A 15,176-nucleotide genomic window follows, 5' to 3' on the forward strand; every position below is an offset into this window, starting at 1 on the left:
CCCTGTCCCTGCCCTTTATTCCAGTTCCCGCTCCTAGTTTTGCCCTCATCTCACCCCCAGGACCTCTCCCCCGCCCCCCCCTCGGTTGGCACGTGACCCAAGATCTCTGCGCCCCCACCCATCCTTCAACGCGCTCCAGAGCCAGAATTCCCGGGTGTGTGCACGAGGGTGGGGGTGGGGAGACGGTTTGGGTGAGGGGAGGGAGGTGGTCTCGGAGGTGGGCAGAGCGTGCCCTTCTCCACGCACGTCTGCCCGGCGTTCTTTTGCGGGAGGAGGGGAGCTCGAGAGCGAGCTGGCAGGTTTTACTCTTTCCCAATTGTTTACTCGGCCAAAGCAACCAGGTCCACGCGCCTGAGAGCTGCGCCTCGCCTGGCCCCGGGTGAAACTTCATTCAAAGGCCGGGCCAGGCGTCCCACGAGGTTGGGATGGGGTGTTTTTATCTGTGGGAGTGTGGGGGTGGGTGGGGAAGAGGGGTGTGGTTGTGTGGGTGACTTCCAGGCCACTTCCTCTCTCTCTTTCGATGCCCTGCCCCCTCGCTCCAATCTTGCCACCACCTTGGTATAAACAAAACTGCCCCCCCTCCCCTTTGGAGGCGGGGAGAGGTCTTAGCTTTTCTGAGCCCTCCTCCAGCAAAGGGTTAATATTTCGCGATCGCACGAGGGGGAGGAGATTTCCCCGTAGACGAGTAAAAAGCGTGGTGGACAAACGTTGCGGGCACTAAGACCGCAAGGCATTCATTTCCTCCTCCGGTGGATGCGGACGCGGGGAGGAGGCGAGCCCGGGAGAGCGAGCGAGCGAGCGAGCGAGGGAGCGAGGAGCTGAGAGCTCAGGCAATGCTCAACAACCCTGGATGTAGCTGAGAGGTTGGGGAAGAGAGCCGGACGGATGGGGGGGTGGGCGGGAGGAGGCAGAGGGAGGGAAGACCTTAAATGGGGGTGGGGTGAGGGTAGTGGGGTGGGGAGGGTGGGCGCAGCAGCCAGGAGAGAACCCTCGAAATCCGGCGCTTCACGGATGCTTTTATTTTGTGTAGAGAGCACGTACCGACTCCGAAAATCAGCCCCAATGAACATGTCAGTGTTGACTTTACAAGAATACGAATTCGAAAAGCAGTTCAACGTGAATGAAGCCATCCAATGGATGCAGGAGAACTGGTAAGGTGATGGGGGTTCGCCTGTGGGTGACACCCCGCTCTTCGGTGCGCGTCCCCCCTTCCACCTCTCCCCCTAACCTCGGAATGCATTCATGTCGCTCGTTCCCCTGGCAGGGGCGTGTGTGAATGGAAGTGGCTGGTCTGAACCAGCCGATGGCAGAGTTCTTGGAGGGGGGGGGGGGCTTCTCCAGGTTTGCCGGAAGCCTACGGTCCCGGGGTGTGGGGGTGTCCCTTGGTGCCAGCCACGGGCACTCTCGGCACCTCTTATCTCCATATAGCTTATATAACATAGAACATATATGTGCGCCTTGGAGAGATGTCTGCCTGCCCAGGGAAGGCGGGAGACACCACCGCAGTCTACACACCCGGCCGGTGTTACCCTGCTGGTTTAAGTCGCGATTTGCTGGTTTTTTTTGGGGGTGGGGTGGGGTGGGGGCTTGGTCTCCTTCCCCCACTAGAGTGTACGAGGCGGTGGAGGGAGGACCCGATCCTCCGTTCCCTGTAACCCTCGCCCTGCCACCGCGCTCGGCACTGGTCCTCGCCTTCTCCCCATCCCTGGCGTCCTTCCTTTCTCCTTGGCGCTCGCCCACTTCTCGGCCCCGGCTCTGACTGCCGCTCTCAGGGCGGGTGCCGGGATTCTAGGGGACCCCTCTCCCTCCGCCCCTGCCCCGCGCCCCCGGGTCCCCATTGCTGCCGGATCTCTTTTTCCGGTTTCAATCAAGACCTCGGAGAGTGAAAGGGTGGAGGAGAGGAGGGGACAATGAGCGGTGTAGTACAAATGAATGAACCCAAGCGAGTGAAGCCACGCCATGATGAAGTTTCTGTTGTACGGAAACGCCTTTTGGACACACTCCCTTCGAATTCAGAGCCAAGCTGCTGATTGGCGTTCGGGCGCGTGGCTCAGACGCCCCTCGTCTGCAGAGTCCTTGGGTGGGGATGTGGGGGGGGGGGTGTCTGGGGGCCTCTTCCCCAGAAGTTTTGGGACGTAGTAGGGGAGAAGAGGGGGGACCCCATCTAGGTTCACTGTGTTTCCTGCGGCGATCGTGTAGAAAATCCGCCGATCCGGTGTCACCTTGTCACACCGACCGGCGGAGGGTGTGCGCGGCTTGCTTTTCCTCCTGGCTCGTTTTTCCTTCATCTCTTAGCCTGGGCTCCGGCTCTCCGTGAAGTGCTAGCCCTACGTTTTCCCGGGCCAGACCAACTAGCCGATCGCCTCCGAGACGGGGGTGGAAGGTTTGACTGGGGGGGGGGGGCCGAGAGTGGGTCGCGTCCGGGCGCGGGGAGCTTTGGCGCCGCGTGCGCGCGCGCACCCACCCCTTCCCTCTCCTTCCATCATCAATGGGAAACCTGAGACTCCGGCGAGTCCGGGGCCAGGGGGGTGGGGCGGGCTGGTGAAGGGGTTCAACTTCCTCTCCTCCACTACACTGGCTTACGAGAGTCACCCCGGCCAGCATCGGGAGGTGCGGCTGGCGGTTCCAGCCTCTTTCCCGCCCGGCTGGCGTGTGCGGATCCGGCCTCGAGGCTGCGCCCGCCGGCCAGGCCGGGACTCCAGCGGGGTGGACGCCGCGCGTTTGCAAGGTCGGCGGTGCGATTGTTGACCACGCTGGGCCTGGGGACCCCGGGGGACTACGTGTAGACCGCGCCGGAGCCTTAAAGGACGGGCTCGATCCTCCGGGAAGTGCGGCAGGCACGTGGGGTGCAGGGCTGGGTTCCCACGCGGGCCCGCCGGGAACCTGAGAGGCCGGGATCCCCGGGGCTGATCAGGGAAGGTCCTCAGGTACTTGCCAGGCGCCAAGTCTTGATCCGGTCGGTGGTGGGGGTGTGGGTCTGGCCGGGAACGCCCCCGGGGTCCTCCGGTCCCTGCACTTCCTCCTCCCGCTGTGGGGGTGGCGCTGAAGGCCCGGAGGGGGCGGTGGCCCGACCCGCGGGGCCGCCTGGGGCTGAGCTCTGGCCGGCGGCTTGTCACACCCTCTCTGCACACTCCTCTCCCCTGGGAGCCCGGGTGCTGTGCCTTTTCCGTCTAGTCTCGCACTTGCTGCGTCCCTTTTCGGACGTGTCTTTCCTGCGTGCTGCGGCTGGCTCATAGGATTTACGATCTGTCACCCCCGCACTTCCCTTAGCTATTTGTCCCCTTTTCTCTAGGGCTACTTCCTCTGCCAGCCCCTAGAACCCTCTCCAGCCCTTGGATCCACTGGCCCTCAAGAGATTGAAAAGAAAAAGTCATCAACTTCTGTCTGTGAACCGCTGTCTCTTCCAAGCCGTTTCCCTATACTGTTCTTTTCCTTGTTTATTTGCGTGGAAGTGTACATGTCTCTTCCCCCCCCCCCCCAGAAGGCAGCCCCTTGGGGGGCGGGGCAGGCTCCTAGTTTCATTCCATTCTGGAGCCTGCAGAAAGCCACTCGCAGAGTACGCTGTGTCTGGCTAAGGAGTGGGTACTTGATGTCCAGTGAATGGTGTCCGTTTTCAAGGCCAGCCAACACCTGTCAATGCTCAGACCTTGGCTTCAAACTCATTTTGTAGGATTTCGGATCCCTTTCTGCCTTCTGCTTTCTGTTGACCTTGTTCTTGGATGACACACAGCACTGCTCCAATATCTTACGATTTGAAGATTGTCTTGCTTCCATCATTCCGATTATTTCTTTTCAATTTCTAATAGTGGATCCTGATAGCCTCGATTTTAGAACTTTCCATCCCCATCTACCAAAGAGCCTCCTTCACCGCCCTACGGTCTTGAACCAGGTAGATGAGAAAATGAATCTTCATTTTCCTGGTTAACCATAATCAATGCTTAGTCTTGGGATGGTGGAATTACAAAAATCTCTGGCCTTCCTCCTTCTCTTAAGATGGTTTTCTGGAGGGAAATCACCCCTAAGGCTTCTTTCAGCCCTTTCTCTTCGGAATTTATTTATAGCTACTCTTAAAAAAAAAAAAAAACAACTCATACACCTAGCCCCAAACAATGGTTAAAATTTGGAAAACTGACAATGTATCTCTTTAAGAATGAGTTACAAGGGCTCTTGAGAATTGTAAGAGAGTCAGTAAGCTTTGCCAGTAAGTGGTTGTGCTAACTAGCATCAGATAGTGTTAAAGTGTCCCTTAAAATAAGATGAGTTTGTTAAACATGCCTGAGATAAACGTACTCATGGAGTGTGTTTGCATACACTCTGAAGGGCTGGAACTTAGGCATGTTTATGGAGTTATTGCTGTTTCAGTGTTTAACACACTAGCCTAGGAAAGAAGTAAATACTGATTTTTTTAAACTTTTATAGAAAATTGTTTCCTATATAATAGATTAGAATAGGATTGAAATGCAAAGCAAAGTATATTCTCTTAGAGAATCATCCAGTGACAGTCTTGAAAGTACATGCCCAGTTAAAAATAATCCTGTGTAAAATCTGGCTGGAGTTTCTTATATGGGGGTAGGGGGCAGGGAGTGCAGGGGGAATGCCTGCTTTTAGCTCCAGAGAACTTTTTTGTTGTTTTTCCAATTTCACACTGAAAAGCCCTTGTGATTTTTACAGCTTGAAAATAGAGACATTCTGTTCTTTTATGAGATGTCTGTTATTTTCTCTAAGCTGATTGAATTTTGTAAGTACAGCCAGTAAGGGAGGCAAAACACCTTGTGATTGGTAAGGTGACATAAAATTCATTGAGTGAGAAAGAGCTGCTCTAGCCGTGTCTCTCAGCACTCAGCCAGGTTTGTGCTAACTACACTGGATGCTAGCTGCTCTGGTTGTAATTGTCTGGCCAATGATGATTATCTTCTGATGTCGGCTGACACGGTCTTCACCAATAGGAAAGCAGGAGGCCTGTGCTGACTGCTCTAACATTATGTATGTGAGCTGATGTCATCAGAGGGCTTGCCTAGCACCTCTGAAGCCCTCCTCCTTTGCTGGCACCCCCTCCCCCATCCAGCCTTTCAGTACTTTGTATGTTTTTCTGACCCTCACCCCCCACCCCCTTTCTCCTGGAGAAAGGCTGTTTTCTTTTTTGTCTTCTGTTTTGAATTCTGGATTATAGGAGCTTATAAAACAGGAATTTTTAAAATTCAAATACGATTCCAGTTTCTACTCACCAGTTTATTTTGACCTAATTTTTTTTAAAAAAACAAAAAGACTATAAAAGAAGTCGTTCCTGTATATATTCTTATGTAGAAGGTTTAAGAAATAACTTGGTGTACAATTTTAGAATTAAAGAAGACAAAAAGAAAAACCATGCTTAACCTGTATGAACACATGAAGACATAAATAAGGTTGATAGAATGTTTGAAATGAGGCCTAGCATTTGGCTGTTGTTTTTCCTGTACTGAGAATTGCTTTGATTTGCTCCCTTAATTCTGCTCCCATGTATATGAATGGGGAACCTAGTCTAGGTACTGGGGAAGGGCAGAAGAAGCAAGAGTATTCATTATTAGTGTTATGGGGTTTGAAGGAGGGAGTTGCCTGTCCCTGCAAGAGGCCACCACTCAGAGACAGTCTCAAGTAAAAAGATGGATTCATTGGGGAAGTTAAAAAAAAAACAAAAAACTGACTGGCCAGGGCCGCAGCCCAGATTTGGGGGTGCTGTGCTCAGTGCTGGGTTATAAAAGCCAAGGCTGCATGGTCAAGCCAGCCACCCGCAGGTCGTCAGTGAGGTTACAACACCTACAGAGCCCGCCAGGCCACACACAGGTGGCCAGTGAAGTTACAACCTGTTACATAGTATGTTTCCAGGCCATACACAGGTGGCCAATGGAGTTACAACCTGTTACATAGTATCTGTTTGAACCAACATCTCCCTCTAGTTAGAATTGGCTGTGGATTGGGGGGGGGGCGGTACTATATGTTAGGTTTTTAATGTAGGTAGCAGGTGAAGGAGAACGCTATGTGGTATTCAGGCAGGAGAGAAAAGTTTATTATTGAACTGCTGGCCTATGGCCAAGATGATCCATAGCTGGACAGAAGGGCCGACCCCCCCATCCAGCCCTGCTTTATCTAGGGCAGGGGCAGAGGGTGTGGCCAGGTAGATTAGGATGTGACCTCAGGGAAAGGGGAGGTAACTCCCTCAAGTTCTGCTGGTAACTGGGTGGAGACTTAATGAGGTGGGGGCATCTACTTGGAGCCTTCCAGGGACAGACCTTACACTATTGTTCACTGCAAGGGGGGATTCTGGGATTCTGAGCAGATGGGTGGTGGCCCTCAACTCTGAAGTTCAGGGGTGGGGGAGATCTTAGTGGAGATGGGCCAGTCCCCGCCCTCCTTAACTAATCTGAGATGGAGCCAGTCCACTGAGCCCCAACAATTAGCCTTACAGCAGATGATAGGATGTGAGTTCCCTGTCTAGGAAAACTCTGTCCACGTGGGTCTCTTACTTTAGAGAGTTGCAGTGCATGTGATCTGTGCTATGTGTGGGAACTTGGAGCTGAACTTTTATGAATCTTTCAAGAAATGATGTCGATTAATGTAATTCTTGTTTAGGATTCCTAACAATGCATACCAGTTTAATGAAAACTAGTTTTCAATTCACCATCCAGCTATATGCTTGCATTAGTTACTATGCAGTTATTATTTGTAGGCAATATTTCCCCCTTTGGAACTTAAGTTTTTTGCTGGTTGCTTTTGTGTTGATGATTCCAAAACTTGTCAAGGAACATATTAGAATTTAGCTACTCCAGTCAGTCCACTCTATATCCCAAGAGTTGTTTTACTTACTTTCTTGAAAGAAGCATTTTTTTCTACCTGAGGCAGTGGACAGGTTATGAGAGAGTAAGGTAGAAAGACTTAAGAGGGCATAAAACAATAAGCCACCATTAATTTGTTAACCAACAAATAAAATGGAGAGAGGGCAGTATGATACCCATTCTAGAATTTATCTTTGTATCTGTGATCTGAGAGATATTTTAGGTCTCAGTATTCTCTTGAATTAAATATCCACAGATTATCTTGATGATTTATTTCATTTTTCATATGTGGGCCCAGATGAGCTCTGTTGCCCTTTATTAATGGCAATCAGACATCAGCACACACCCCCTCCTCACTTATCTTTCATTATCCCTGCTTTCCGTGGTCCTTCAAATCACCTTGCTTTGTATTTTTTCTGTTAGACAAGCTCCGGCCTCGACTTAGGAAATCTCCCTCTGCCACATGTCTTATTCCTGCTGATGAACCTGGAAAATGAGTGAGAACATCCTTTGGCTTTAGTGTAATGGTTGGGCTTGTAAGTCCATTTCTTTATCCAAATTCTTGTATACAGTAGGGGTAAATGTGAACTGTTGGTATAGTTGTTTGGAGGAGAACATAAAGCAGCATTGCTAATTGTGTTTAACCTTCAATAATTCAGTTTACAGATAGATTAGACTTTTAAAAAAGTACTGCCTGGTGATGAAAAAGCTATTGAATAATAGAGGATAGGGAGGATGGAGAAAGAGAATAAGTGAAGAGGTGAAGTACTTGACATGCTTGTGTGAAATACTAGGGTGGGACCCCTTGGAACAATTAACACACCCCTAAAAAATGAATGATTGGAATGACAAAGAGCTGCTGTAGGAAGGGAGGGTGGTGAATATGGTTGAAATACTTTCTGTACATGTGTGAAAATGGAGCCGTGAAACTTGTTGAGATTGGTTAGGGAAGGAAGTAGAAGGGAAGAGGGAGCATGATAGAGGGCTAAGTCGGATCAGGGTATATTGTAGGTGTACAATATCATGGTGCAATTAATTGATGCTAATATATATTTCATTTTTAAAAGTATTGCTTGAGGGTAAGCATTATAATTTTTCAAGTTTGTTGTGCAAGAATTATCCCAAAGAATGGGACCATGCAAGTCTTCTTAGTTCATGTATGTCCCTTTATCATGATTTATTTCCATAGTGAAGACTTAAGATTTTTATTTTGAGGTTATTTATTGCTAGATGGATTGAGTGACAGGTGCTTTATGGTGTCCTATATAATGAAATAAATTAGATAAATTAGACATGCTGGCGGGAAGCAATTTTGCTGGATAATGACTTATGTATAGCTTTCTCATGCTTTTATTCAATTATCTTCAGGCTTTGATATTTCAGGTTTTTTTCCCTTTTTAAATTTAATAATAGAGAAAGTTGCATTGACATGATGAATTTTATGCACAAATGTGGTCATATTTTATGTGAAATAACTACTCTGCAGTAGGTACATTTTAAATGTTTTTGCTTGATCTTTAATGTATTAACAGTTATCCTAGAAGCAGATTTTTTCTGAATTGACTTTTTAAATGTTTTTCTTAATAAGTCTTATTTTTCTATATCAATCATGCAAAATAGGGGGTTTCATAATACCATTTTTGTGGTACTATTAGTTTTTAATGGACAGTGTTGAGAATCTTTCCTTAAAAATTCTGAAGCCTATTTTTGTTAGAGTGTAATTTATACCTAGAACAAACAGGTGCCATTGGCTTATTCCTATAATCCTAGCTACCCAGGAGGCTCAGATTTGAAAGATCAAGGTTCAAAGCTGTTTTAGGCAGGAAACTCTCTGAGACTCATCTCCAGTCCACACAAAGCTGGCAATGGAGCTGTGTATCAAGTGATAGAGTGCCAGTCTTTAGTGAAAAAGCTAAAGTACAGACAAACCATTGCAACAGCAACACTTACAAAACTGTTTGGTGTAAACCAACTGTACAACTCATGGTGGGGAGAAGGAAAAGGGGAGGGGGGAGGCAGGGGAAAAATGAGGGAGGAGGTAACAAGTTGGATGAGAAATGTACTCGCCTTGCATATGAAACTGTAACCCTCTATACTTCACTTTGACAATGAAGAAGAAAAAGCTAAAAAGTACAGCTCTCAGGCCCTGAGTTCAAGACCTAGTACCAATGCACACACATAAAGATAAACCTACATCACATAAATGAATGTATGGATTGGATATGCACATAATACATATTAAGTGACTTGAAATGTATGAAAACTGATACATATGAAAGATCATTTTTATCTGCTTCTTGCTAAGTGTAATAGGGAGGTCAGATCTGGCCAGCGCAGTCATGGACTGTGGAAGGGCATCGGATTGACTCCAGCTCAGATTAGAGCAGAAGCCAACTCCATCTTCATTCACTAAGATCTCCTCCACCCTATCCAGGGAAGCTCCCCTTTATTGTGATAAGTTATGTAAATTGACCACCTGAGGCCTGGGAGGTTCAAGGGAACCTGTGCCCTCCCATGAGTAGGCGTATCCACCTGGCATCAAATCCATGTGCTCTCCCAGGAGTAGGCATATCCACCTGACGTCAAAGCCATGCGCCAATTCTAACTAGAATGATTGGTTGGTTTAAACAGATACTATAAGACAGACTGTAACTCTGGTGGCCACCTGCGTGTGGCCTAGCATGCTCTGTAAGTGCTGTATCCTCATTAGCCACCTGCATGTGGCAAGTTTGACTGTGATGTTTGCCTTATAACCAGGCTGGAAGACCACACGTGCGTGCGTAGTCCCAGCTCCCGAGTCTGCGTCTGGACTGCGCACGTCTGAGCGGTTCTGGCTTCCAAATCTGTGCCCGGACCCTGCACACATGGTCGGCAGTTTCGGCTCCCGAGTCTGGGCTGTGACCCAAGGCCGGTCAGTTCACTTTTTGTTCACTTTTTACTTCCCCAATAAATCCATCTTTTTACCATCTTGTAGCTGGAGACTGTGTGGTGGACTCTTGGGGGAACCAGAAATCCCCTGGGGGGTACGTTTTATTGTAGGGAACCCCCACTTTACTTCACTAAGCAAGGCCATCTTGCTGAGCTGACCAGACTTATAAAATTCACTGCAAAATAAGTCCTAAAAAAAACTGTCCATGGTGGGAAAAAAAATCCTAAATAATATGATTTTAGTTGGTATTTTAAAGCTACAGAGAATGAGCATTTAACAGTTGGATTTACCCCCTATTATTGCTGAATTAAAAAAAAATCCCTTCAGTATGGTTAATCATCACTCAACTTTTTCTCGTCTTTGTACGCCAAGTTGATTAACTCTTTTCTCTACAGTGAGCTTAAATAGTTGTAGGCTCCTTTACCTTAAGTAGAGAAGCTGACTAGAGAAGTACTTCACTGAAATCCAGTGTTCTGAATCCAGTGCTCTGAAGTTGAGAATTTCATAATATTGGGTTTGGAGGCTTAGTGGGTTGGGGGAAAACATCTGATGAAAAGATTTGCTTTTTTTGAAAAAAAAAATTGTGACTTCTATCAAAGTCTGTGGGTGCCGTATGCATTAAAGATCTGGACTAGCATTGTAATGAGAAGGTGGCAAGCTCAATAAAAGGTGTTTTACAAGAAAAAAAAAGTACTGTAAATATCAATCTATAGCTTCTTTCAACTTTATGAGTTGTAGGTATAGACTTTACAAACTTGGATTTGTGTAGAGTCTCTTCGGTATTTGTATTGACATTGCTACCCACTGATTGCATCTGTTTTTAAGCACTGAACAGTTTTAGTCCCCATTACCACTCTTATTATAGTGTGTGTGTGTATATATATGATTTTTTCTTTTTTTTGCCAGTTCTGAGGCTTGGACTCAGGGCCTGAGCACTGTTCCTGGGTTCTTTTTGCTCAAGGCTAGCACTCTATGTCTTGGGCCACAGCGCTACTTCCGGCCTTTTCTACTTATGTGGTGATGAGGAATCGAACTCAGGGCTTCATGCATGCTAAGCAAGCACTCTACTGCTAAGCCACATTCCCAGCCTCCTATATTATCTTTTATACAGCAGAAACCAAGCTCTGTGGGGCTCACTTCGAGGGAGGGACAAAAAGGTATAGTTTCTGGGCCTGATGAAGGCTTGGATGGATGAGTATCATTTGAATATTCATGTAGATTCATGTAAGGAAAACATTGCCCTTGAAAATCTCGACTGCCCTGACAACATCTCTGTGGCCTTAGTCAGTGGCCTTGTACCTGTCTCTTAGAATTGTCACAAACTGAGTAAGCCATTAGGAAGAATCACTTCTTCCTGAATATTGCTTGTAAGTGTGGATGAATAGTTTTGGAAAGTTGATTATCAGACTCTATTCAGTTTTACCTAAAGGAGAAACCATGACACAGACTTGGATTGGGGCATTTCTTCATAAGCTTTGGCACATAGTAAGCTTTCCACCTGCTTCTCTGTGGGTAATTTCACACACTCAGTGTGGGTCTAGACGCTGGGAGTTCAAGTTTCCACCTGGCACCGCCTGCTGCTTGGCTTTCCTCCCTGGGGCAGGATTTCCTCGGCCCTGCTAACTGCCACTCATTGTTGACAAAAACCATGTGCAGACTGGAAATCTTCCCCCTTCTGAGAGTTTTACTCCTACAGCATTAAAGCTGAAAGGGCTTTGTATTTTGTCTTTTAAAATTCTCTTCCCAATCTAAAAGTGAAAACTATTTACAGGAAAAAGAAATGAAACACAGAGGTGTAGGGGAAAAAAATCCCTTTCATTCTTACTTCCTTCAGACCTCTTTCCATAGTTATAAGTGGAAAAGTCCTGTCGTTCATTACATAACCAGCTGACATTCCAGTGCTGTCTTCTTGCCTTACCTGCTCTGTTGCTTCCCCTTCCCCCCATGCATAATAAATGTTTTTCATATACTAAAACTCTAGCTGCAGTGATCACTTGATACTTTATTGTTGGACTTCCTGTAGCAAGCCAATCTCAATCCCGAACATGTTAAATTTTTAGTATTTTGTTATTAGAAATAATCTTCAGCTTTGTTTTCTCTCTTTCCTTTGTGGAATCATTTTGCATGGTTGGCAAGTGATCTACTGCTGACCTTCAACCCCAGCCCCTAGGGAACATCTTTGTGTAGTAAGCTTTCCAGTTACCTGATGATTACCTTTGGATAAATGTAAATTATAATGTTGAGGAAAACATTTCCTCCCCCATGGCATGCTGGGGTTTGAATGAGACCTCATGCCTGCGAAGCAGGGATGCTATCACTTGAGCCATGCCCCAGCTCCTTTTGCTTTAGCTATTTTTTGAATAAGTACCCACATCTTTGCCTGGGATCAACCTGGGACCACTGTCCTATCTCCACTTTCCAGTTTACAAGCAGCTTGTCAGTTGAGATGAGGGTTGGATCACATTGATTTTTTTTTTGCTCAAGTTGGTCTTGAATCTCAGTCTTCCCTCCCACTAGGTATGCTCCCGTACCACACCAGTATCTTTCTTTTAAACATTCTGATATGTACAGCTAAGTTGATGTCTAGAAAAGTTGAGCTAATTTACATTCTGGTTAAGAAGGAAGTATTCACATCCTTCTTCATGCTGAAGATGATCACATTTAAAAAAAATCTTTAACCTTTTTTTGTTTTGTTATTATGAAGGTGATGTACAGAGGGGCTATAGCTACCTAAGTCAGGTACCCCTTCCCTCCCTCTCTTCCAGTTTTTCCTTCCCATCCCCACCCACAAGTTGTATAGTTCATTTTCAACATAATGTCTAGTGAGTACCACTGCTACATTTTTAAAAATTAAATTTTATTGACAAGGTGATGTACAGAGGGGGTACAGTTACATAATAAAGTAGTGAGTACACTTTTTGTCTTGTTACACCTTCCCTCATTTTTCTTTCCCTTCCCTAGTTCAGGTAAGCATATATACAATATCCAGTGTACCAAAATCATATACAGTAACCACATGGGGTATGCTAAAGGAAATTCACCTAGTACATTAAACATAACAACAACAATAAAATCCTCCTGTTTCCATCTCCTGGAATTCATTTTACTTAGCCTTATCTTATATAATCATATGTATATAGCTGTTGAGCTATTGTGATCCTCTGATAGGTCTATCCTAGACCGTTTTATGCTTAGCTAGTAATTGTTTGGTTCCAGAGACACACTGCAAAGTCGCTGACCAAAACATGTGGAAATGCCATTTGAAAAGAAGTTTGTCATTTTATAGACATGATCTCTATTGTTCTCCCCACCCCCAACAACCACATGTCAGGGAGACCATGTGCCTTTGTTCTCTGTGCTCCAGGCTTGTCTTGCTCAACATTATGTATTCAAGATCTGACCATTTCCCTGTGAATGCCATTATTTTATCATTTCTAATCGATGTGTAGTATTCCATTGTGTACAGGTACCACATTTTTTTGGATCCATTCATCTGTAGAGGGGCATCTGGGTTGTTTCCATATTCTAGCTATTGTGAATTGTGTGATAAACGTGCATGTGCAGATGTCTTTGTGGTATCCTGGATCCTGTTGTTCAGGATAGATGCCTAGGAGTGGCATGGCTGGATCATAGGGTAGGTCTATGCTGAGTTTTGTTTTTTTTTTTTTCAAGTAAAAGTTGGATTTATTGGGGAAGTAAAAAGTATACTGACCGGCCAGGGTCACGGCCCAGACTCGGGAGCTGGGACCGCAACTGTGAAAAGCAGGCTGGCCGACCAGGGCCGCAGACCAAACTCTGGAGCTGGGACCGCACCTATGCTGAGTTTTTTGAGGAACCTCCATACTGTTCTCCAGAGTGGCTGCACTAGTTTACACTGCCACCAACCTGCTGCTACATTTGTTCACCCTTCCTCCCTCCATTTCTTGTTTGTACAAGTGTACAAACAAGACAAAAAGAAAAGAAAACAAAAAAGGCAACAAAGTAATCTTGAAAGCCGGGCATGGTGGTGGTTGCTTGTAATCCCAACTCTTTGGGGTGCATAGTCCAAGGAGATGATCCCCAGGGAAAAATGTGAGGCCTTATTGAAAAGAATAGCTAAAAGCATAAAGGGTTGGTTTTCTGAAGTTAGGAACAGATCTGGCAGCTAGTTTAGTATATGGAATCGAAATGTACTTTGTACAAACTTGATGGAAACAAGAGTCCTATCTCTTTATAAGTAACCTGCAGGTCAGTAACCCCAGGAGGAAGTGCTGAGGGGCAGGGTGAGAAAGGAAGGAAGACACCCCAAGCTGGATTCATTTGCAAGGTGTAGCATGGAAAAGGGAGTCTGTTCTTTTGACAGCCAACCTGCTATGTTTTGGACCTTCTTATTTGTTGCATTCATTTCCCCCCAGGGTTTGCCTGTGTCACAATGAATATTCACATAGATTTAGGAGTGTGGTGGTTGAGCCCACTGGCAATGGAGCCAGCATGACTGGGTTCAAGTCTTCCATCTACCTCAGAGGAGTCAGAGGTAATCAGCCTCTCTCTGCTTTAGCTTTCTCATCTCCAAATTGGAGGTAATTATAATAGTCATATGAGAGATAAGATGATAATGAAGTCTGCCAGTCTACCTTAGGAGGTTTGTGAGGACTAAATAAGATACTGTACCTTAAGCCTTTAAAATAGTCTAGCAGGTAGATTGTGTGTGTGTGTGTGTGTGTGTGTGTGTGTGTGTGTGTGTGTGTGTGTGTGTCTCGGGGCTTGAATTCAGGGTGTGGGCACTGTCCCTTAGCCTTTTGGCTCAAGGCTGGCGCTTTATCACTTGAGCCACAGGTTTATTTCTGTGTTGTTACTTTGGTTTTTTGTTTTGGTGGTTAATTGGACATCAAAGTTTCATGGAGATTTTTGCCTGGACTGGCTTTGAACTGAGATCCTCAGATCTCAGCCTCCTAAGTAGTTAGGAGTATAGGTGTGAGCCTTTGGCATACGCATTTTTGTTCCATTATTGTCACCTGCAATTTCACTAAGGGATGAAGAGAGAAGGTGGGAAGGCTGTGTGGAGTCAGTTAAATTTCCAAGGAAACCACATATAGTCTCTGACCAGCTTTACAAAGGAGGTCAAGGATAGCCTGGTGCAGGAGCGCCCGATGAGGTAGATAAGACAGATAAGAAAACGTTGTACAGCTTCAACTTGGCCAGAAGCAATCTATAATCTACTTGGAAAGATCTTGGCAAGAGGAAACACTGTTAGTGTAGATGGTTTCATCCAAAGGGTAGGCTAGGTTTACAGTGCACATTTTGAAACCAGTTCTACTTCTGGGGTGTGCGGGAGGTGGGGGTGGGTGGGTTGTTAACTGGACACCAGTGTCTCATGGCTTTCATTACCCAAGCTGGTTTTGAACTTCAATTCTCAGATCTCAGCCTCCTAAGTAGGTAGGTTTACAGGTGGGAGCCAC

The 15,176-nt window shown here is 46.3% G+C and overlaps 1 protein-coding gene across 2 annotated transcripts in view; it reads left to right on the forward strand.

Moving 5' to 3' along the window:
* Window positions 1-657: 657 nt before the first annotated feature.
* The window catches only part of Elovl6 (ELOVL fatty acid elongase 6), a 95,237-nt gene continuing 80,718 nt past the window's right edge, over window positions 658-15,176 (forward strand). Inside the window, exons 1-2 of one of the 2 annotated variants that reach the window (XM_048333381.1) lie at window positions 658-830; window positions 1,031-1,151. In XM_048333381.1, coding sequence (XP_048189338.1) covers window positions 1,063-1,151 — 89 coding nt within the window. In that variant the 5' untranslated portion in view covers window positions 658-830; window positions 1,031-1,062. Of the gene's footprint in view, window positions 864-1,030; window positions 1,152-15,176 lie in introns of both variants that reach the window. The other variant, XM_048333380.1, reaches the window with a different exon arrangement.

The sequence above is a fragment of the Perognathus longimembris genome, chromosome 24 (assembly GCF_023159225.1).
Source record: "Perognathus longimembris pacificus isolate PPM17 chromosome 24, ASM2315922v1, whole genome shotgun sequence".
Lineage (NCBI taxonomy): Eukaryota > Metazoa > Chordata > Mammalia > Rodentia > Heteromyidae > Perognathus > Perognathus longimembris.